Source organism: Myodes glareolus, chromosome 1 (assembly GCF_982192425.1).
Source record: "Myodes glareolus chromosome 1, mMyoGla1.1, whole genome shotgun sequence".
Classification (NCBI taxonomy): Eukaryota; Metazoa; Chordata; class Mammalia; order Rodentia; family Cricetidae; genus Myodes; species Myodes glareolus.
In genome coordinates this window covers 96,246,374-96,269,383 of record NC_142026.1, presented here as the reverse complement: position 1 = coordinate 96,269,383, position 23,010 = coordinate 96,246,374, and the positions used below count along the sequence as shown (strand labels likewise).

Sequence of the window (23,010 nt, the reverse complement as noted above, 5' to 3'; positions counted from 1 at the left end):
CAAAATGCTGCCCCTGCTGCCAGGTACCCTTCTGATGTAGGAATTCCTTCTGTCCTTCTCTCTGTGTGTTGCTTTTATTGGTCAATGAATAAAGAATCTGTTTTGGGGGTTGGAGAGATGGCTCAGAGGTTAAGAGCACAGACTGTTCTTCAGAGGTCCCCATTTCAATTCCCAGCAACCACATGGTGGCTCACAACCATCTGTAAAGAGATCTGGCACCCTCTGGCTTGTGGCATACTTGGAGGCAGAATGTTATATACATAATAAATTAAAAAATTAGTTAAAAAAGAATCCGTTTTGGTGCTGTGATAGGGCAGAGCAGAGCTAGCAGGGAAAACTAAACTGAATGCTGGAAGAAAGATGGCGGAGTCAAGCAGATGCCATGAAACCTCAGAACCTTGCCAGTAAGCCACAGCCATGTGGTGATACTTTAAAGATAATCTTGTCTTCAAAATGTGTGTCTAAGGATATGTTGCTTTGGAAGAAGGTCTTTGGTTTCTACAGAAAATGAGAGCCTTTAGAATCCTTCCCAACTAATATGACCAGGATCACCTGAAAGTTTGCCTTGAAAGTTTGCCCTGAAAGTATTACCAAATACTTTGCCCAAAAAATTTAGGAAACATTGTTGATACGTACACCTCAATTCCCAAATATTGTTTATAAATGTTTGTTTACATTTAAAGTTTATTGTTGGAGTTTCTGTCCTGTCCAGTTTCCACAGTTGTTAAGTCCCAAAGAAATCACACAAAGGTATACATTAGTTATAAACTGATTAGCCTATTAGCTCAGACTTCTTATTAACTTTTATAACTTATATTAGCTCATTCTTGTTTGTGTTAGCCACGTGGCTCGGTACCTTTTTTAGCGAGGCAGTCACATTAACTTTTATAACTTACATTAGCTCATTATTCTTGTTTATGTTAACCACGTGGCTTGTACTTTTTTTTAGCGAGGCAGTCACATCTTGCTTTTTCTGTGACTGGGTCACAGCTGCTGAGAGAATGGGGTTTTCTCTTCCCAAAATTCTGTTCTCATTGACCTGCCTCTACTTCTTGTCTGTTTGTCCCACTTATACTTCCTGCTGAGCTACTGGCCAATCATCATTTATTTAAAATATTATTGACAGAATATAGACGTTTGTTCCATACCACTTCCCCCTCTTTTAAAAAAAAACAAACAAACAAGAACTCTGAATCTAATATCCTTTTTTTTTTAGCTTTTTTTTTCTGACCATTAGCCATAACAACTTGTAACCAACATTCTAAACAAAAGAAAATATCCATAGTCCATTTTTTGGGAATGTGGGCATAGTATTCCAAGCTACGTTCTGATCTTTGGGGCACTGATAATCTTATGGGAACCTAGAGAAAATTTAGAATTATTATCAAGTCCTGACTAGAGTATCCTGTGAGTCTTGATCATCTCGAACAGCAGTCTTGAATCTGTTCTGGATGTAGAACTCAGACATGTGGGCCATCTGTTTCTGTTAGAGATTTTTCAGGTGGTCTTCCTTTTTCAAACCCGATTTTTCTTAACTCAGAATGAATCCACAGCTTCTTATTTCCTGTGGAAACAAAAGGAAATTCTCTTTTCCAAAGTAACATACCTTTTGACTTCAATTTTGAAGTCAAGGTATTTTTCAAATACCTATCTTGAATTAATTTATCAGCATTTATAAGCAAATATCATTTAGCAGCTACTGTTCCTTCCTCAACATTTAAACAATTCAAAAAGTATATAATAACATACAGTATCCAGACTCTCTGTGTATTTTTTCATCTTTGCTTGCCTTTTTTTTAACCTCTATTTGTCTTTATTTTTTCATTTTTTGCTTTTTGAGGCAGGTTTTCTGTGTATCTTTGGCTGTCCTGAAATTCCCTCTGTAGACGAGGCTGTCTTTGAACTCACAGAGGTCTGTCTGCCTCTGCCTCCCAAGCATTGGGATTAAAGGTGTGTGCCACCACACCCAACTACTCTCTCTTTTTTTAAAAGGACTTTAACCTTTTTCTTTTTACTCCCAAGCCTGCATATATTTTTAACACATTGTAAAACATTTAGAGGTTTTCTTCTTCTTTGACACTCTCTTTACTGTATACATCTCTTTTTCTGACCACATAAGTCTTTAATTTGCTAAGCAGTATGGAGAGGATTAAAGCCATGGCCTTGATGGCTAGATCCAGCCCCTTCCTTAGCTCTGAGATTCCAGCTTCATGGCTGAGCTACCGGCTGGAGCCATGTTTATTGCCACAACTCTATGATGTTTCAAGGTCCTTGCCAATAAGCAAGCTGCAACAGAGAACTCACACTCAAATGCTCTGTAGCTGAACCTTCTGCCTGAAAGAGTCAGAGTTTGCACTGTCAGGACAGTCCAGAAAGCTGGCATTTTAAAACAGCATGGCTTTTTTCCTGCTATGGCTGAAAACCAAAATACATGCGGTCAGCTTTTCATCAACTCTGTTTAAGTGTTTTGTGGCAGGACCTCTTAAAAGAGCTGCAAAGTTTTGCAGCTAAAGCTGAGCCAGGAAGCCTCTCTTAAATGAGAGTGCTTGCTTGCCTCTAGCAAGCAGAGCAGACCCAAGGAATTGCTGCTACCGAGAAGCCATGCTTTATTCTTTTTGTCTAGAATTACTTCCCATACTCTCCCAGGTTTTATGTGGATGCAGTCCACATGTTGGGCACCATTTGTTGACTGAGTTTCTGTTTCACCCAGCCCCACGTTGGGCGCCATTTGTTTCTGTTCTGCCCAGTTTCCACAGTCGTGAAGTCCCAAAGAAATCACATAGAGGTCTACATTAATTATAAAATGATTGGTTCATTAGCTCAGGCTTCTTATTAAATTTTATAACTTATAATAGCCCATTATTCTTGTCTATGTTAGCCATGTGACTTGGTACCTTTTTTAGCAAGGCAGTCACATCTTGCTTCTTCTGTGACTGGGTCACGGCTGCTGAGAGAATGGAGTTTCCTCTTCCCAGAATTCTGTTCTCATTGACCCGCTTCTATTTCTTATCTGTTTGTCCCACCTATACTTCCTGCTGAGCTACTGGCCAATCATCATTTATTTAAAATATAATTGACACATATAGACATTTGTCCCACAAAAGTGGGATGGGATATAGATATGAATACTTTGCATTGGTATGGATCTTGGTTTATTGATACAAATTTAAGGTCAATTTTGTCATACTGGGTATATGTCTTTCTGCTCTTGATTAAAGTACTGTGTTTATGTAGTTCATTTAAAGATGTAATATATAATTAAAAGTATAGGTTAATAGATAGTCATCTGTAATAGTCAAGCTTGTAGTCATGTTAGTGTGGTTTTCTAGACATATAGAGTATATTTCAGTTAGATAGGTATTATTCAAATCTTTCAAAGACTAACAGAATATGGCATTTAAATGTTTTAAAAACTTAGGACTTTTTACAATAGTGAGACACATCTGTTGCTGGCAGCACCAAGCTACTTCAAGAGGATGATGGGCACCAAAGAGGCTCCTTATGGCATTGAATAGCCATTTGGGTAAGAAACTGCTCTTACCTGGACTGCTTGGTACTATGCTATATGAGCTAGACCTGCAGGACCTACAGAAAAAAATGATTGCTGAACTTGTATAAAGGTGAGACGATCCTTTGGGGTTCTTGCTTCATGAAAGAGTCTGCTAGACATTCTGCAGAACACACAAAAAAAGTGACTGACAAACTGTCAATATAGGTGGAACTATCTTTGAAATTTCCTGCTTCATGAAAAAGTCTGCCAGATACTATGGACCAATAGACTGAAAATGGGTGCCTGCAATGTTACAAAAGAACTTTGGGTGACTGTCCAGGCAGTGAGATGTCTTCATGAATTCTAACATTTTGGAAGTTGCTTATAACACACACTTCATGTTTTCTTAGGTAATATTATATCCTTTTGTAGTCTTTGATGTTGTAGAAAATCTCTGTATAAAAAAGTAAATAATTGAATAACTGAAGAAGACTCTTTCTTGAGGAAGGTCTAGATGCAGGGTGCATTTTTGACAAGATCTGTCTGGTTTATTTTAAATTTAATTTTATGTACATTAGTGAAGATATCAGATCCCATTAAGTTGGATAATAGATAGTTATAGTTTTCCTTAAATAGTTTTATATAAAGGAAACTATATAGTTTCCTTATATAGTTTTATATAAAGGATGAAGTATATATAAACATTGTAACTGTAATTCTTGCTTGATATATCTTTTGTTATATGTAATTTTACTTTGTTAAAGTTAAAACCTTCCTTTTTATTTAGACTGAAAAGGGGAGATGATGTCAGAAGTCCTTCTGTATATGTGTTGTTTTTATTAGTTAATGTATAAAGAAAAGCTTTTGGGTCTGTTGTAAGGTAGAATAGAGCTATGTGGGGAAAACTAAACTGAATGCTGGGAGAATGAAGGTGGAGTCAAGTAGATGCCATGTAGGCCCTCCAAAGACAGATGCCAAATGGATCTTTATCTGTTAAGCCACAGCCATGTGACGATTCCACCATAGTAGTCTATACAATGACTCATAAGTACTTTAGATCTGCTCAAGTATTGAGTAGACACCTTCTGATTTAACACAGTGTTACTCAAAAGTATCGACCAGTGATCATCAATCTCCCACTCTATGACAAGGGAGGTGTAAAAGTGTAAATTGCTGGCTGCTTTCTAAAAGTAGCACAATTGTCATAATTTCATAAAGATTTATTTTTATTTGTTGGTGTGTGTGCACTTGTGTGTAGCCTTTGGAAGCTAGAAGAGGTATCAAACCTGACAGAACTGGAGTTAACAGGTAGTTGTTTAGCTGCCCAGTTTGATTTCTGGGAACTGAACCCAGGTCCTCTGCAACAACAACAAGTATAAGTGCTCTTAACTACCATGCCACCTCTCCCGTCCCTGGTTATCAATGTTTTAAATTCCATATGCCTTGACACTCAAAATCTAGGCATTTACAAGAAGCATTGTGAATTATAAGTTTCAATACTTGCTGTATTTAAATTAAATTTGAGCATTGTGGTACACAATTTAATCCCAGTGCTTTGGAGGCAGAGGCAGACAGATTTCTGTGAGTTTGAGGTCATCCTGGTCTACAGCGTGAGTAGCAAGACAACCAGAGATACATAGTGAAACACTTTTAGAGAGATCTTTCCCAATCAGGATGACTTAAATGTTAATCACCTAAGTTGTAGCTATTAAAACAGTGATGTGCTCATATGAGCTGGAAAATCTACTGGGCAGCTTCCTATACAGCAGTTCTTTATATGCAGTCTCAAATTTGATATATTTTCCAAGCTTTGTTATTTTCAAGAAATGGTCTCCCTATGTAGCCCTAACTGCCCTGGAAATCGCTAAGTTAACCAGGGTGGCCTTGGTTTCAAAGAGATCCTACTGCCTCTGCCTCCCAAGTACTGGGATTAAAAGTATGTTTCAGCATACCTAGTTTTTAAAACATTTTTTAAAGATTAACTATATGTGTGTTAGCACACATGACTCATGCACACATACAGTTGCTGTGGAGGGCAGGAAGGATATTGGGGCTAGACCTTGAGCCACCTGACTTAGGTATTTGGAACTGTCCTTAGCAAAAGCAAAATATTGATTAACCACTGAGCCACCTCTCTACCTCCACCCCCACCCCCCACTTGATAACTTTAAAGGAATGATATTTTGTACCATCATTTCCAACAACACATATATGTATTTTCAAAATGCATGTATGTGTATAAAATGAGCCCCCCATAAAAGATTTGTGTGTGTTTCAGTGCCACATCAGACTGGGCTAATTTCATGTTAGTCATCATTGTCATCGTCTTCATCGTCAGTTTCTTCATTCTCCTCAGCTGAAAGTACAGTGGCCTCTTGTGTGACCCTGGAAGCCTGTTCCTCACTCACACTGGGATCGTCCATTTCTGTAATTTCTGGTCCACTGGGGTATTCTTGGTAGACTGGTGGCAGAACTGGGGGTGTGTAATTCTCCACACTATACTTATGACCCCAGCCAATGTAGATGTTTTCAAACTTCCTGTGAGTGAAAAGACAATAAAGTCATGTCTCTTTAGAAAGGTTGACCCTTTATACTAATGAGGTCTTGCTACTATATCTTGGAACCATTGTTTTTATTTTTTGTTTGTTTGTTCTTTAAAAAAAACAGCAAGGCATTTAAATTGCCAGAGTTAAATAGTCCCCAGTAATTCATCAACTACTGGAAATTATTTTTTTACTAAACTGCTAAATTGATTATGGAAAACAGCCAGAGGTCTGGAGAGATGGATCAGAGGTTATGAGCATTGGCTGTTCTTTCAGAGGACCTGAGTTCAATTCCAAGCATGGCAGCTTACAACTGGCTTTGATTGCAGTTCCAGGGGATCTTACATATTCACCAATGTGCATAAAATTAAATTTAAAATAAACCAGCCAGATCTTGTCAAAAATGCACCCTGTATCTAGACCTTCCTCAAGAAAGGGCCTTCTTCAGTTATTCAATTATTTAATTTTTTTTTTTTAACAAAGATTTTTTTTTACCAAGTTCAATAGTTGCTAGCCTTGGCTGGGTGAAGAGTAAGAGGCATAGCTAAAAACTGATGTGTTATTTTTTCAGTCCTGGTCATAGGAAATTGAAGGTGCTTTTTCTTGTAGGCCTCACCTCACTTAGGACTTGATGCACAACCAGTCAACAGAACCCCGCCTTTGCTAGAGCGAGTTTCAGTCAAGAATTCTGCCCCAAAGGCTGGTAATGCATCCCTAAATCAAGAGCCTTCATCTGCCCCCAAGACTGGTCATGCATCCCTAAATCAAGAGCCTCCGTTCTCAGTGTTCTGTGTCTGGCTGAAAGGCCTACCCCTTCACATGATCCCACCTATACCTCCATTAAACTTCCTCAATCATTTTCATGGGGTTCCTTCTCAAAGAGATGACCACATATCAGTGACATACACAATTCTGCAAATCCATTTGCTCCTTGGGAGAGAATAATGTGGGGGGAAAAGTCAAAATTTTCTTTCTCGTATTATCATAGTAAATAATTAAAAGCTTGGTTTTACTTATTTTTTCCAATGTAATATTTCTATTGATTATTTTGGAATTTCACATTATGCACTCCAATCACACTTACTTTCCAGTCCTTCCAAGTCTGCCCCCTAACACTTGTGACCTTCCAAAAAGGAAAGAAAAAACCCCATATGTTCAATTTATGTTGCCCATGTACTCACTGGAGCTTAGTCAAAGTCCCTGTAGCCACTGGCTTTCACTTTTGACTTAACTGTGGTTTCTAAATTTTTTCATATAATATATTTCATCATATTCTTTCCTTTTCTCCAACTCCTTTCAATCCCCCATGCATCCAACTCAATTTTCTTTCTTAGAAACAATGGATCAGATACATACACACATAGTGTTTGCCAACTAACACCTGAACATGGGGCATTAATGGCTAGTCTAGCCAAAGCAGCTTGGTTTTAACCTGTTCAGTTGTGCTTTCTGATACTAACTAAGAAAGAAACATAAACAAGACAAATGAAACTGTGTTTTTCTCAGCGAGGGATAAACTCTCCACTAAATTACTGAGTGAGTAAATATAAAACCAGTCCATTGTAGACAAATGGGATTATTAAGATGATAAAGTACAACCCTGAATTTTCTAGCTCTGAACTCCGTCTTTAGTATATTACAGAAGTCATTTTAATAAATCACACATTATATGTCTAACATGAGAGAGGAGTTAAGACATCTGTGATAACATAACTTCCAGAGCTGAAACAATTACAATTGTCACAATAAGCAAGGTTTTCAAAGTCAAATACTTATATGAATGTACTTTCAGTGTGTTTTTTTATTCCTATCTAAAGTTTACCATGCAAGCTGAGAACACCCAGAGTCATTAATGTCTGGGATTCAAATCCCAAGATGTGTTATTTATGAATTTCAGCTAAACATATCTCAAAATATGCCTGTAATCTTTCCTTCCTGAATTGTGACTTTGAATGAATATGCTTGGGAATGCACAGCTTACGCTCAGTGCACTACACACAGGACTGTCTCTGCCTTGGGTAAATGTATGGGCTCCCTGGACAAAACCATCATCCTTCCCTCCTTTGGCCAGAAAGGTGCATTAAAATTGATTTCAATATTCTGGTTACCTGCTGCGGGTAGATGAATCCTTTCCCAGCTTTATGTCCTGGTGAGGCTGACTTTGGTTTTGCACTCACCAAAATATAAGCTGTCGAGTTTGGTTACATATGGCTTTGTAAGTGGCCAGATACTTACTTGCCATTGGAAAAGGCATATGCTCCAGGCCAAAGATTGGATCTAAGGACAGCAATAGCATACTGTGGAATGAGATTTGAGGACAGCCGGGTTGTCCAAGAGGGGATATTCTGAATATCTGGAAACCAATGAGAAAGATATAAGCTTAACTTAACGCAGAACCAGACTCAACTGATAAGTGAAGTAATTTTTATAAATATGAAAAAGTCATCAACATTTGCTATAAAAAGTTAAAACATTTTTTTATCCATTTTTTGGTAGATGGTCATCTAGATTGTTTCCATGTCTGGCTATTACAAACAATGCTACTGTGAACATAGCTGAGCAAATGCCTTTGTGGTGTGATTCAGTATCCTTTGAGTGTATGTTCAAGAATGGTATTGCTGGTCTTGAGGTAGGTTTATCCCCAATTTTCTGAGAAAACGCCATACTGATTTCCAAAGTGGCTGTGCTAGTTTGCACTCCCGCCAGAGTGGAGGAGTGTTCCCCTTACTCTACAACCTCTGCAGCATAAGCTGTCATCAGTGTTTTTGATCTTAGCCATTCTGATGAACATTTATACAATGTTACTCAGCTGTAAAAAAAAAAAAGACATCTTGAGATTTGTAGGCAAAAGAATGGAACTAGAAAAAAATCGTCCTGAGTGAGGTAACCCAGACACAGAAAGACAAAAACAATATGCACTCACTCATAAGTGGATATCAGGCATGAAACAAAGGATAAACTGGCTACAATCCACAAACCCAGGAAACTATGTAAAAATGAGGACCCTAAGACGGACACACATGGAGGGCACCAGAAAGGGAAATAGTTAAGATCTCCTGGGCAAACTGGGAATGGGTAGAAGGAAAAGGATGGGAGATGGGAACTTGAGGGATTAAGAGGACTGAGTTGGTGGAGGGACAGAGTGGGAGAGCAATGAAAGACATATCTTGGTAGAGGGAGTCATTATGGTGTTTCTTTCTAAACAAGGATGACCCCATCTAAGACCCCTAGTCATAGAGGAGAGGGTGTCTGAAAGGGCCTTGCCCTTTAATCAGATTAATGACTACCTTAATTGTCATCATAAAACCTATATATAGTATGTGATGGAAGCAAATACAGTGATCTACACCAAACACTGGGTTGTAGTTTGGTTGAAGAGAAGGAGAAGGAATCAAATGGACAAGGGCCAGTCAAAACCACACTTGGGAAAACCACAGAGACAACTGACCTCAGCTAGTGGGAGCTCAGGGACTCAGTACTGACAAGGAATCTGCATGTACCCGGAATAAGCCCTCTGAATGCGATAGTTATCTGGCTTGATCTGTTGAGAGGACCCCTGGCAGGGAGACCAGGACTCATCCTGGGTACGTGAACTGGCTTTTTGTAGCCCATTCCCTATGATGGGATGCCTTATACAGGAGGTAGGGGCTTGGTGTATCAGACTTCGTTGACTCCCCAAGGGAGGCCTTACCTCTTCTGAGGAGTGGATGGGGGATGGGATGGGTAGAGGGAAGGGAAACTGGGCCTAATATGTAAAATGAAACAAAAAGTTTTAAAATATAAAAAGATAAAACAGCAGCTTGATGTAAAATCAACAGAGGTTTTTTCTTTCTTTCTTTATTCTTTTTTTCCTTTGTTCATCTTTTTTCTTTCTCTTTCTTTTGTTTTTCCTTTTGTTTTTCAAGATAGGTTTTCTCTGTGTAACAGTCCTGGCTATCCTGGAAGTAGCTTTGTAGACCAGGCTGGCCTGGAACTCCATGAGATCCATATGCTTCTGCCTCCCAAATGCTGAGATTAAAGGCATGAGCCACCACTACCCGTCTCAAGAGAGTATTTTATGACCGTCCTAGGCCAATGGAATTGTATGGATGTATATATATATATATATATATATATATATATATATATATATGTATGTATAGAGAGAGAGTGCGTGAACGCACACACACATATACATAGCTTATGTATAAATATTTAACAAACATGTAAATATGCACAAACATTTTTGCAATGGAGGCTTTACTAAAGGAGAAGTTTGTGAAGCCCGGGGGAATAGTTTTATCACCAAAGGAAAGACAATTCATTACTACGGAAAAACCTAGTAAGAGTTGCAAGCAAAACAGAATAGGAAGAAACAATTGAGAGACAAATACAGATTAGAAGTCTGTTAGAGACCATGCATGACGTTGTACTGTAGCTGTGCCATGTGCTTGTGGTATACAGAAGGCAAGACAAGAGTGATGTCAACCTTTCCTGTTGGTTACAGCCCATCCATGTTTCCTCTCTGCTCCAGTCCTTCAGCTGCTCTCAAAGCATTAGTATAGTCAAAAGGCTTCTTTACTCCCACCCTACAGAACCCAGGAAGGGACAAGGGATGAGACCTATCTCTCTGCCTCACTTTAGGATTTCCAACAGTTGCATGTTTACCACATGTGTGTAATATATAACTTATGAGTTTTCATTAATAGTGTGTAAAGTTACCTAAATCTTCAGAGATTGGTGTCAAGAGAGGAGGTCCCACTTCCTGTTCTATATAGTCAGGTTCTTCTCCTTTGTCTTCTTTTTCTTCATCTTCTTCTTCTTCCTCTTCCTCATTCTTTTGTATAGGATTGAACCAAGTACAGCGACCCTGGAGATAAATGTTGCAACATTTAATAGATTAATGAGAACCTTAATAGTGTCAGAATATTCTTAATATATTCAGAATATATGGTTGGTACTTATCAAGACAAGACTTCTCTGTGTAGGAAACTTTACCAACTATTCTGACGCAGGGTCACTTTCTATGATCATCATATACAGCACAAATAATAAAAAGCCAGAGACAGATATTGGGGTTCAACTCAGAAACCATAAAGGAAAGCAGCCAAACCACTAGAGAAGGCTTCTCTCTACCAAGGCTTGGAGACCACAGACTAAGCCTCTCTATCCTCCCATTTTATATTCCATCTAGTGCTGGGATTAAGGGCATATGACTCCCTAGGATTGGGATTGAAGGTGAGAGCCACCACCACCCATATTTGCTTTTGCATTGATCTTGTGTAGCTCAGGGTGGCCTTGACTTCACAGAGATCCATCTGACTCTGTCTCCCAAATCCTGGGATTATAAGGGTGTTTCACCATTGCCTGACCTCCAGTGGCTTTAGCTTTGCCTCTGGTCTTCCGGCAAGATTTATTTATCAAAACACAGATAATATACCACTACACTCCTACTTCAGTTTTCCCAGTGCTAGACTTGCTGACACAGGCCTCCACAGTGAGCTTCTTTCTGTATGTTTTTACCAAGTGTTGTTTCCATCTGGGTTACTTCAGGAAAAACAGCAAACCTGTATTAGTTATTTCAATAATTTTATATTTCTTGGAGTTACAGGACTTTAAAGTCTATGCAATCTTTAAAATGGTCAGAATCTTTACAGAAATGATAGTAATACATTTAACTAGTTTTCTACACTTTATATAAATAAAATAAATGGTGACTTTAAAAAGCACAATTTTTTCACTTCTTTGGAAGTGTTCTAATTGATTGTATTGATATGTTATTTTAGATTAGAAATCATCAGAAAGATTTTAAGATTACTTAACATTTTAAAATTCAGCCATTAGAGCCAGGCATGGTGTCACACACATTTAATTCTAGCATTCAGGAGGCAGAGGCAGGCATAGCTCTGAGAGTTCAAGGCTAGCCTGTTCTACAAAACAAGTCCCAGGCTAGTCAGGAATACATAATTAGACCCTGTCTCAAAAAATAAAAATCCATCATTACAATTCCCTCTTTTTGAAAATGTGTGTTTTTGTGTGTGTGTGTGTGTGTGCGTGCACATGCGGCACCTGTGTACAGGTGTCCATGGAGGTCAGAAGAAGATATCAGATATCCTAGACCTGGAGTTGCAGCCCATTGTTTGCTTTCTGGCAAGGATACTGGAAACAAAACCTGGGTCTTCTAGAAGAGCAGCAAGCTCTCTTATGTCCAGTTCCTGTACTTCCTTATTTGCAGAATATTCCTTAAATATAAAATGTTGTAAGACATTGCCATAAGATTCCTGGTGACATGGTTTATACATATCTGGCCTTCACTGTACTTTTTGTTTGTTTTTTTATTTGTTTGTTTTTTGTGAAAGGGTTTCTCTATAGTCCTGACTGTCCTGGTACTCACTCTGTAGACCAGGCTGGCTGTGAACTCACAGAACCATCTGCCTCTGCGTCCTGAGTGCTGGGATTACAGGTGTGTACTACCATCACCTGGTGATAGTACTTTTTAATAATTATTTTTATTAGCATAATTTTAACTTGTGAGTAACTGAACAAAAGAATTTTTCATTGTAATGTTTACATACAAGTATATAATGTAAGTTCATAGCACTCATTAGCTTTTCTTATATTTCCTTCCACGCTAATTATTATTAATAACAAAATTTGAAATGTTATAAGCCTGGGTTCCTAATTGCTCAGATAATGATCTTTATCTAGAGTCCTCAGAAGAACCTATTATCTGTATGGAAGAGATGAATTTCTACCTGTGATGGAACAGTGCAGTAGGTGTGTCACGGGATGGGCTCTGGGAGCTTTGTCTCACACCTCACTCTATAACTAATCAGCTGAGGTTGCTTTACCATCTCTCCCACCCTGTTTGCCTCAACCCCTCATTGTACAAAAGGAATCCTGCAACCTTTCATGGGGTTGTGGTGAGGATCAAATTCTACGTATTTAAATACGTAATTGATTATATGCAGTGCTCCTGACACAGAGCCCCTATATAACCACTGTACAAAACTGGTTTTGATGTCTGTAGTAATCATTTAGTGGTTTTGATATGAAAGATTCATGTAGAATAAAAGAACTGTTGATAAAATGAATGCACATCAGTTCTTAAAATATAGCAGATCATTTCAGAACACATGCCAATCTAAATCTACATATTACCCGAATACACTCCTACCTGAGGAAGAATGTACTGCACATGATGAACCCAATTGGATAGAGATTCGACCAGGTCAATCACTTGGATGCCTTCAAAATCAGGGTTTTCTTCATAGCTGTCTCGACCACCCTCTGCCTCCTCTTCTTCTTCTCCTTCCTCTTCACCAAACTGATAGAATCCTAGAGGGCTGACATGGGTCCCTGCTGAAATGCGAGCAATTTGTGCTCTTAAGTAATTGCTTTCATTTCCTGGGAAGGGTGGGTAGCTGATGATGGCCGCATCTAGTCGTCCAGTGAAAAATTTCCTGATTTTTCTTGCGGTAACAATTTGTGCAGGCGTAACTGACGGTAACTTCACCCATGGCCTTCCAGGCTCATTGCAAACAAAATAGATGTACTTGTTTGTGCCTGTTCTGTTTTCTTCCTTAGGTATCGCCTGTGGGGCCTTATACAAGGACTTCGGTAATTCATCCTCCTCGCCTTCACCGGCTTCACTTTCTACATCATCTCTCTCTTCAGCTACCCCTTCCTCTTCCACTTCCTCTTCATCTTCTCCATCACGTAATTCTACTTCAGCAATGATATAATTCATTTCCAGACCCAAGATCTTGCCCCAGAAGCGGCATCTTTGGATTGGCTGTGTTTCAGTAAGTTGTTTGAGAGCAAGAAACACCCGATAAGTCTCATCTGTCCCCAAACCAACTCCAGCTTGTTCAAAATAGTAAGCTGACTCCATCACATTGGGCAGAGAGCTTTCTGCCTAGGAAAACAAATATCCATGGTTAAAATTTTATTGATAAGAGGAATGTTTGCCTCTTTTCTATGTCTTGACACTATCTCTACTTTCTCCACTCCTCTTTCTTTGAAGATACGAAACAAAATGTGTGAGTCCCTAAACTTCTGTTCTTCCCCCACACATAAGGCTTCTTAGACCAGTTTTGGGCTATACTCATCGATATGATTATAGTTACTTTGTTTTATGTGACTCTTATAAAGAACTTAATGATTGTACATCATAAACATTCAAGTCAGGCACGATGGTTCACATCATTATTCCTAGCACTAGAGAGGTAAAGGCAGGTAGACAGTTTTCAGTTTGCGGCCAACTAGCATACATAGCCAATTTCAGTCCAGCCAAACTATCTAGTGAGGCTATATTTGAAAAAAATTCAACATTATTTTTCATATAAAATAAGTTAATAATGATAAAATAAGATATAGTCTAACAGACACATATTTATATTCATTTATGTTATCACTGAAGTATGTATTAAATTCATGGTTTTAAATGTATGTTGTGTAAATAAATTAACATTTTATATATGAAAATATGGAAAATAATGGAAAATATTAAAAAGGTAAATATTTTTGAAGTGCTTGGCATGAGCTACACTTTAAAACACAAATATAAGTACTTGATAGTATATATAGTAAATAGTAACATTTGAAGTAGTGAAGATAAACATAATTCCATAAAAGAAATACAAGGAAATGAATACAGGGTGCTAAATGGACACTAGAATATTTATACTTAGAAGACCAAAGGGAAATGCGAAAGAATTTTAGCTAATGTGGGATGCTTCCCAAACAGTCTCGACTCACGGGACAGAGCAGTTGTGAGCACTCATCATTCTCACAAATGACTTGCTAGTGTTTATAGTTTCCCATTGTGGTGTCAAGAAAAATATAAAGACTTTGGGGGAGGTTGTTTGTTTGTCTGGTTTTGGTTGAGACAGGTCATAATGTGTATGTAACCCTGGCTGTCCTGGAACTCACTCTGTTGTCCAGACTGGTCTTTTACTCACAAAGATCTGTCTGCCTTTGCCTCTGAGTTCTGGAATTAAAAGCTACTTGGCTTGACTAATAAAATGCCTTTTAAAATCCTCAACTGTGGCATAGATTGTAAAATTCTTTCGCTGGCATGTAGAGTACGACTTGCTCTTGGTCCTGGTCGCTTAGCTACAATATCATGGGGTCAGGAACACAACAGTGGAAGTCAAAGAAAACTTTCTGGAGTTGGTTCTGTCCTTAAGCATGTAGGCTCCAGGGCTGAACTCAGGTAAGTCTTTAGGCATGCCAGTGTAGAAGCCTTTACCCTCTTTTTGGCCCCTGTTGGGAAGTTGTACTCTTCATCCCATAACTCAGCTCTGATATTCCAGGACTGCTGGCCTGAACTTTTATTAGGAAGATGCTGTGTCAATGGTGGTCTGGCTTCAGACCCAAAACAGCTTTGTGTCTTCTCACTCACCTCCTATATCTGGGTGTAGGTCCAGATCTAGTGAAGTTGCTTAAGACAGCTGGGGGCCCTGCTCCTGTATTGAATACTGACAGTTCTTTATAAGGTATCCCTGAGAATGTCTGCCATCTGCTTGATCCCCACATACTGAATGCTTCTACAGTTCTCATTATTGCATTTGACACATACTCCAATGCCATTGTGCAAAGCAGCCTGGCATTAGCTCCTTGCTCTTATCACAGGTCCCTGCCATCCAAGGACTCTCTGATTCTTTGCATCAGGCTGAGTTTCTTCCCAAAGGTTCTTACACCAAAGCACTGTAGGCGCAGCCAAGCCCTTGCCTCCTTTGCTTTTCCCTGAGGATTCTATTTTGAAAGTAGTTTATTTTAAATAGATTATTGTTACTAGAACATGAAAGCTCAGAAGTTATATATAAATTTTTTAATTATACAAGCATTTATGGAAAAAGATATAGAATACTATTTTGAAGTATTTGAAGTTGAAATTTTTGTGAGTCACCATATTTTACTTCAAACTATATATTTTTTGCCTTCTATTACCAATTCTTTCTCCAAATATTTTCACCAATTTGACTTTTGATTTTATAAAGAATTTTATTTCTAACTGCTTGTACTTTGAACCATTGTTAAACTATGGTAAATACCCAGACAAATGGATCTTACCCTAAAAACGATCACATATTGGAAGTGATAATAGAAGTACTTTTATGTTTTGAACCTAATTTAAAGGAAAATATGCAACTTGATATAAAGCTTTTATAGTCATGCATCACTTGATGGTGGCACATTTGAAGAGATTTCATTCAGCAGGTAGGTCGTGCAAATATCATGGAGTGAACCTCTTCAAGCCTAGATGACATCGCCTACCAAACACTCAATATATATATATATATATATGTGTGTGTGTGTGTGTGTGTGTGTGTGTGTGTGTGTGTGTGTGTGTACTTACCTTAAAATCTATTTAGCCTTAATTTTAATGTGGATTGGTGTTTTGCTAGCATGTATGTTTGTGCACCATATGTATGTGTTATATCCCCTTGGAATGGACTTATGGTTGTGCGCCTTCATGTGGTGCTTGGAACCAAACCCAGGTCCTCTGGAAGAGTAGCCCTCTCTGAGGCTTCTCACCTTCTCTTGTGAGAAAACATCTCACTATAAATTCATTGCTGGTCTGGAGCTCACTTAGTAGACCAGCAACCTTGTTCATTCCTGAGATTCCAGTGTTCACTAGTAGCACTGAGAAATTTGGCAATCACTTACAGTTATTTACAGAGCTATAAGATGGTGTATTGATGAGGCAAGCCCCACTCAACCCTGAGATTCCAGTGTTCATTAATATTGTTGAGATAGTTGGTGATCACTTACAATTTCCTCTTCCAGTTCTGGATCAGCTCCTTCCAATGGTCCCTGGAGAAACAGAGCCTTTTGCTTCTCTGCTATTTCATATGCTGGAAGCATCTCATTTTCATTGTGGAGTGTATCTAACTTTTTATTAAAATTTGCCATTTTCACATCTTTGCTTATATTTTCAATGATATCAACAGCATCTGCAGGGCGCTCATCTAATATCATGGTCAACACATTAGAAAGATGATCATATCTACCAGACAGAGAAAATTCCAGATAACATATACATCATGAACATTTAAAAATTTTTCATGCAAATTCAGTTGGGTTTTAAGAAAGTTAAAACTTTGAAATCTTAAGAGATTTTTGAAGAGAAGCTAATTTCTACCACTCCAGATAGAACCTACTCTAGAATTTTCTATAGTAAATCCTCTAATATGGTGTGGATATTTAAGTTAGTAGAGGAAAGCATAACAGCAAGATATATAATACACATCAGCTATTTTCACATTTCCTTTCTGAAACTGAAATCTCCTAACATATACTAACTGTGATGAATATTTTTTACTCTTACCTTAATTATTTCCTGGTCCTCATCCTTGCCCTCACCAAATACAATCTGATATCAAATACTGTTAATTTTTAAGAGTTGTGTGCTTATATATTTTAAAGGATTTCCAATTATGTCTCCGCATGTGAGTATGTGCATATGAAAGCAGGTGCCCATGCCAGATCTCCTGGATTCTGAGTTGTAGGTGCTTTGTGAGCTGCCTAATATTGGTGCTGGAAACCAAACTCTAGTCCTCTGCAAGAGCAGTACATGCTCACCACTGCTAAGCTATTTCTCCAGCACCTACATCTCTTTTTTTAGGTTTATTTTATTTAATACATGTGAGTGTTTTGCTTACATGTATGCATGTGTATCATTTGCATTCTGGTTCCTGAGAAGGTCAGAAACTATTGGATTTTCTAGAATCAGAATTAAAGGATGGTGGTGAACTAGCATGTGGGTGCTGGCTACCAAATCCTGGTCTCTTGCAAGAGCAACTAGTCCTCTTAGCTGCAGAGCCCTCTCTCCACCTCCTACATCAAAGTTTTTAAAGTAACATTTTGCTTCCATGTTTTTAGACTCCCAAAGAAAGCATTTCATAGTGTTATTTGCCTAGGTTCAGGTAAAGACAAATCACCAAATTCTTTGCTTCTTTCTCTTGTTCTAAACTATTCTTGTTAGTTCTTAGAGAATTTTACATGTGTTTTGATCATATTTCCCTCTCCCTCCCAATGCTTCCCAGATCCACACACTCTAACTTCTGTCCTTTTTTTCCCCTCCATCAAGGCCAATTCATGCTGCCCAAATATTCTTATATGTGTGCCTTCTCCTGGAGTGGTAATTATGACATTTTTATATACTCTGTTTCACAATTAAATTAGCAAAACTCATTTACCCTCACAATTCTTACTCTATAGTTTTTATGCATCAGATTTAAAGGTGAGGAATGGGATTTACACACTACTCTACACTTCTCTCCTGGCACAATACTGATTTACAGAGTTAGAATGAGTGGATGTATGGATGGATGTGTGGATGGATGGTTGGATGGGTAGATGAATGGATGGATGGATGAGTAGATGAATGCATGGAAAGATGAGTGGATGGATGGATACATCGATGGATGGGTGAATTAATGATGAAACAGTGACAAAGTCTTTAGCCTTTGTCTACTGAGACTTTGTTTCCAATATCATCAAGATCTACTGAACTGCCTTCTGTTTTGTTAGAAAACACTATCAGCTGAAAAGAAATGTGGAAACTAAACACCAGCTCCATGGGATCCAATATCATGACCTCCAAAGCACCCACATTTTCATAAGCATACACCCACATATAGATACATAAATAATTTTTTTTTATGACCAGGAGTTATGTAGTGGTTAAGAGTATTTACTGTTCTTTGAGAGGACTTGAGTAGTGTTTCCAGTACTCACATGCACCCACATTGTATTTGGAAGATGTAGCCTCTAGTTCTTGCTGCTATTTACTCATATTTTGGAGGATGATGATCCCTCCAATCAAAACATAAGTGGGAGGGCCAGGCATCAAAACATAAGTTCAAAAACATTTGTAAAATTATAAATATCACAAAGTACAATGAAATAAAAGAATACATTACTGCAAGAGAGTTCCATGGCAGCTGAATTCTGAAGGGTCAGAAACTATCTAGGCAACGATTGAGGGAAAGAGCCTTCTCAGCAGATGCATCATGGAAACTTACTATTTCTTGTGACTAGAGAAGAGTAATGAGGAATGAAACCAAACTGAGAATCAAGCAAATTAAGTTCTCCATGAGTTTCTGAGTCAGGTCCTTTATAATAAAAGAGAATGGCTTAGCCAGGTGGTGGTGGTGCATGTCTTTAATCTCAGCACTTGGAAGGCTGAGGCAATCCGATCTCTGTGAGTTTGAGGCTAGCCTAGTCTACAACAGCTAGTTCCAGGACAGTCACCGAAGCTACACAGAGAAACCCTGTCTCGAAAAACAAAGCAAAACAAAACAAAAAGAATGACTTGATTTGACTGTTTCTTTTTCTAAAAATTTATTAACATTTTTAAACATGTATGGGTGTTTTGGCTGCACATAGGACTGTGCAGCCAGTGTGTGCCTGATGGCAGGGTGCTCAGAAAGGGGCTTCAGCAGCCCTGAAATTGGAGTTACAGACAGTTGTGTGTTTTAAGAGGCCACTTGTATGTTCTCAGATCTTCAGACCCAAAATAATCATACAAAACTATATTAATTAAATCACTGCTTGGCCCATTAGTTCTAGCTTCCTACTGGCTAATGCTTACCTCTCAATTTAACCCATTTCTTTTAACCTGTGTTGTGAACTACGAATTGATCCTGGGTCTTCTCCAACATCAACCAGTATCCTTAAGCACTGACCATCTCTTCAGCCCCCATTTGATGTTTTCTAACATCGATTGTAGTCACAAGATTCACCTATGATTATGTAATTCTGGAAGCAAAAATGTCTAGAAACCTACACTGGTGTGAGTTCTCACCTCAAAGCCATAGTGAAATGTAAGAACACACTTGGCAGTTGACTACCCCATGTTTAAAAGAAAAACTGGAATTTTTTTTTTTAAGTAACCAGGTTTTCTGGTCTCCTGTAGAATATAGGATGTCTTTTAGTGCTTACATTGAAGGACACTCCTAAGAAAACCAGGACGGGTGGTCACCCCAGCACTGGCCTGGGACTGAACATACAGTCAACCTATGCAAGTCCTGGAATGAGAGCACACTGTCATCATAGGCAGTTATATTTTACAGGCACCCTGGGTAGGTGCTTAGATTTCATGACTTTGTAACTCCTTCCAGGTCAAGAGCAAACAAACCAAACAATAATGAGGCCCAAAACAAACAGAAACTATCTGAATGGTGCCTAGGGTCTTCAAAGACCTAAAAGAATCATTAACAGGGGCCTGGATTTGAGTGCTTGATACAGTTACCTCACCAATTCACTTTCTTTGTTTTTCCTCTCCTCTGTTTGATAGTTTTTGAGATAGGGTTCCACTGTGTTGCCTTAGCTGACCAGTACTTTGCTGTGTAGACCAGGCAGACCTATAACAAATATCTTCCTGCCTCTACCTCCCCTCCCAGGTCCTGAGATTAAAGGCCTATTCTATCATACACAATACCTTCTATTTTTCCAAATGGAATTTTTTCCAATTCTACTTTTTTTTTTGTTTCCAACACATTTTCAGAGACACTCCCGCCCTCTGCCCCTGCCCTGCTTTGTCAAACTGTCCCTCCCCCACTCCCAGTGATACTTACAGATTTAAACCAGACTTGCTGCTGGTGCTCAGTAGGTATGCCTTTGCATTTTGAACGGCCACCTCAAGCATACTGGGAGCTGCTTCATTAGCCTCAAACTCAGGTTGGTCTGGATCACAGTTACTGTTTGAGTCTTCTTCCTGTAAAAGGTCGAATCTCAGCCCTTTGGGCTTGGGCTTCTTATGGCTGGCATCCCCTGGCCTACACAAGTCAAACGGGGATGGCTGAGAGGGTGGAGAGGCGGTTTCCTCTGCTTGGCTTGTGTAGTAAGAAGCAGAATATGGTTCCCAAGGATCAGAAAGAGGTGGTGTTGCAATGCCAGGAATCCCACCGGGGATCTTCTCCGCCTGTGATGAAGCCACAGGGTCCTGGGTCGATATAGTGGGGGGAGGACTGGAGTTAGACTCCAGTGGAAGCAGAGGAGGGGAGGATGGCACTTCTGGTCCCATGAGGTCTCCCAGAGACAGGCTGGCTCTAGACTGGCGGCCCCAAGAGGGGCTCATTGTGCCTTGGATTTCAGTGTCTGACCTTTGCTCCTTTTCCAGGTACTCAGGTGACAGGGGACCAGGATCCTGGGGAGAAACTGCTGCCGCTCCTTCCCATGGCTTCTCTGCTTCCTCAGGCTCTTGGTTTTCTTCTTCTTGCTTTAAAGTGGAGTTTTCCATAGGAGTCAAGAAAAAAAAATCTGGCTGAAAGGAGAATGAAGTTATGGAAGGAAACAATACAGAGCTTTGCTAAATTCTCCAAGTGAGCGGTCCTACAGGCTGCGCAGGTTGCAGCGTCCTGTTTCCATAGCAACCCCAGGTTGGCCTTTGCTTCGATAAAACAAATCAAGCAGCACTGTTGCTGCGATTCTAGGGCGGGAACTAAGACGAAAACTCTAGTTTTGTGATTTGGTGAAGTGTCTGTCATTCTTCCTAGCTCAGCCAATCCGAACCGACCTTTTCGGTTTTGTTTCAGAAACCCAAGAGGAGCAAGTCTTCAGCCTAAAGCACAGACTGGGAGGAACTGTGATCTGGTGCTGGAAAACTTTAAGGGTGTGACTGCTTGATCCAGTCATGATATGAAGAATGAGGTCTGAACTAGTGGAAAGCCGATCATTCTCTATGTATCTCCCACGTTTTGAGAGACACTGGTGGGATGTTGAGTGCACTAAGAGAATCTTGTAGGTTAGCTGACAATGGCATGGGAATAGATACTGTTTCAGGCACCAGGAGAGCCCAAAATGCAGACTCACGGTGCATTATGCATCTCACCGAGCCAACCTACTGTGAAAGCCAACTTCTGAAAGGAAGCTGCATCTAGCTGCGAATCAGTGTCTGCAGAGATCAAGTGGTGGATTAGAATTCTGTACTGTGGAGAGATTGGAATGCTGAAGGTTCAGAAGCTAATTATCTTATAGTGGGTCAAGTTCGGAGCAGTCATTTCTTGCCCCACTGTGACACAACTAACATCTTGTGACAACAGCTAAAAGCCTTTATGAAATCTATTAGCTTAGCAGACCACTAACTTCTGCCAAATGTCATGGGATAGATAGAAGAACAGAATAGTTCCACACGCATTGTCGTATCTCCCTCTCTGATGTACCCATCAAAGTGTTTTAAACTTGCCTTGATTTATGATTTTTTTGTTTATGAAATGATAAAAACTTCACGAAACTCCTTCCACGTTGCAGCATAGAATTTAGGGAAACCTAAATCTGTGTCCCTTCGTCACAGTCACTCAAAATGGCTCCACAATAAACTATCTCTTGTACCCTTTAAGATGATAGATGTGGTTTTTGCATCAACGATTATGACGCCACAATGTGGGATGTCAAGATTGATCTTCTCTTCCCTGGAGGAATCACCCAGAAGGAATCCACATGCCTGGATGAACCCATTAAATACAGGACATCTGCTGTTAGTTCTTCATGGATTGTTGATGAATTCTTTTAGGACCCTGGACCTCCCTTAGCTTGGTCAGTGACCCATTTTACTTATTCTGAGCTGGTTATGAAGGCTCTTACTTTGATAGTTGGGAGGATCCTACTTTGATTTCACTACTGTCCCCTTTTATCCAGTGCCAAGCAGCTCTATGGCAGACATGTCCACACAGTCCCCTCCTGTTGATTGTTTATCCTCTGTACCAAAGTTAGATTTAGTCTGAGATTAATGAATCAAGCCCAACCCTTGGTACACTTTTTCATAAATTTCATATTTATAATTTTGCATTTTCTTATCAGAAGACTCTTCAAAAATAATCTGCCGCAGGCTCCATTAATCCTGTATCTGCCCTATTTGTACAGCAGCCTCAAAAGGGAGACTAATACAAATAAGCATCACCCCAGTGTCATACTTCATGCTGAGACTGCAACTTTGTATGGAGAGTCCCTTTCTCATCAGGGATGATGCTCCGCTATCAGAGTGAA

At 39.3% G+C, this 23,010-nt stretch overlaps 1 protein-coding gene across 2 annotated transcripts; it reads right to left on the bottom strand.

Annotated features, from left to right (window-relative positions):
* Nucleotides 1–666: 666 nt before the first annotated feature.
* Nucleotides 667–21,403, bottom strand: LOC125394322 (radial spoke head protein 4 homolog A-like). 2 transcript variants are annotated; one of them, XM_085690141.2, is made up of 7 exons: nt 20,601–21,403; nt 16,792–17,026; nt 13,190–13,930; nt 10,735–10,882; nt 8,269–8,386; nt 5,899–6,028; nt 667–1,564 (listed from the first exon to the last, which is right to left on the bottom strand). In XM_085690141.2, exons 1-7 carry the CDS (start codon nt 21,263–21,265, stop codon nt 1,532–1,534), a joined length of 2,070 nt encoding a protein of 689 aa, XP_085546267.2. In that variant the 5' UTR covers nt 21,266–21,403; the 3' UTR covers nt 667–1,531. The 2 variants fall into 2 exon arrangements, with proteins under 2 accessions (XP_085546267.2, XP_048281048.2); XM_048425091.3 differs by lacking the exon at nt 667–1,564 and having other exon boundaries at nt 2,793–6,028; nt 20,601–21,402.
* Nucleotides 21,404–23,010: the final 1,607 nt, after the last annotated feature.

What these genes read in the sequence shown, in the direction of transcription:
- LOC125394322 (XM_048425091.3), bottom strand. Translation starts at nt 21,265, where the DNA reads ATGGAAAACTCCACTTTAAAGCAAGAAGAAGAAAACCAAGAGCCTGAG. An exon ending in CAGAACTGGAAGAGGAAATT is followed by an intron (nt 13,931 to 16,791) that starts GTAAGTGATCAC and finishes TTGTTTTCCTAG; the next exon opens with GCAGAAAGCTCTCTGCCCAA. An exon ending in ACCAATCTCTGAAGATTTAG is followed by an intron (nt 8,387 to 10,734) that starts GTAACTTTACAC and finishes ATTGGTTTCCAG; the next exon opens with ATATTCAGAATATCCCCTCT.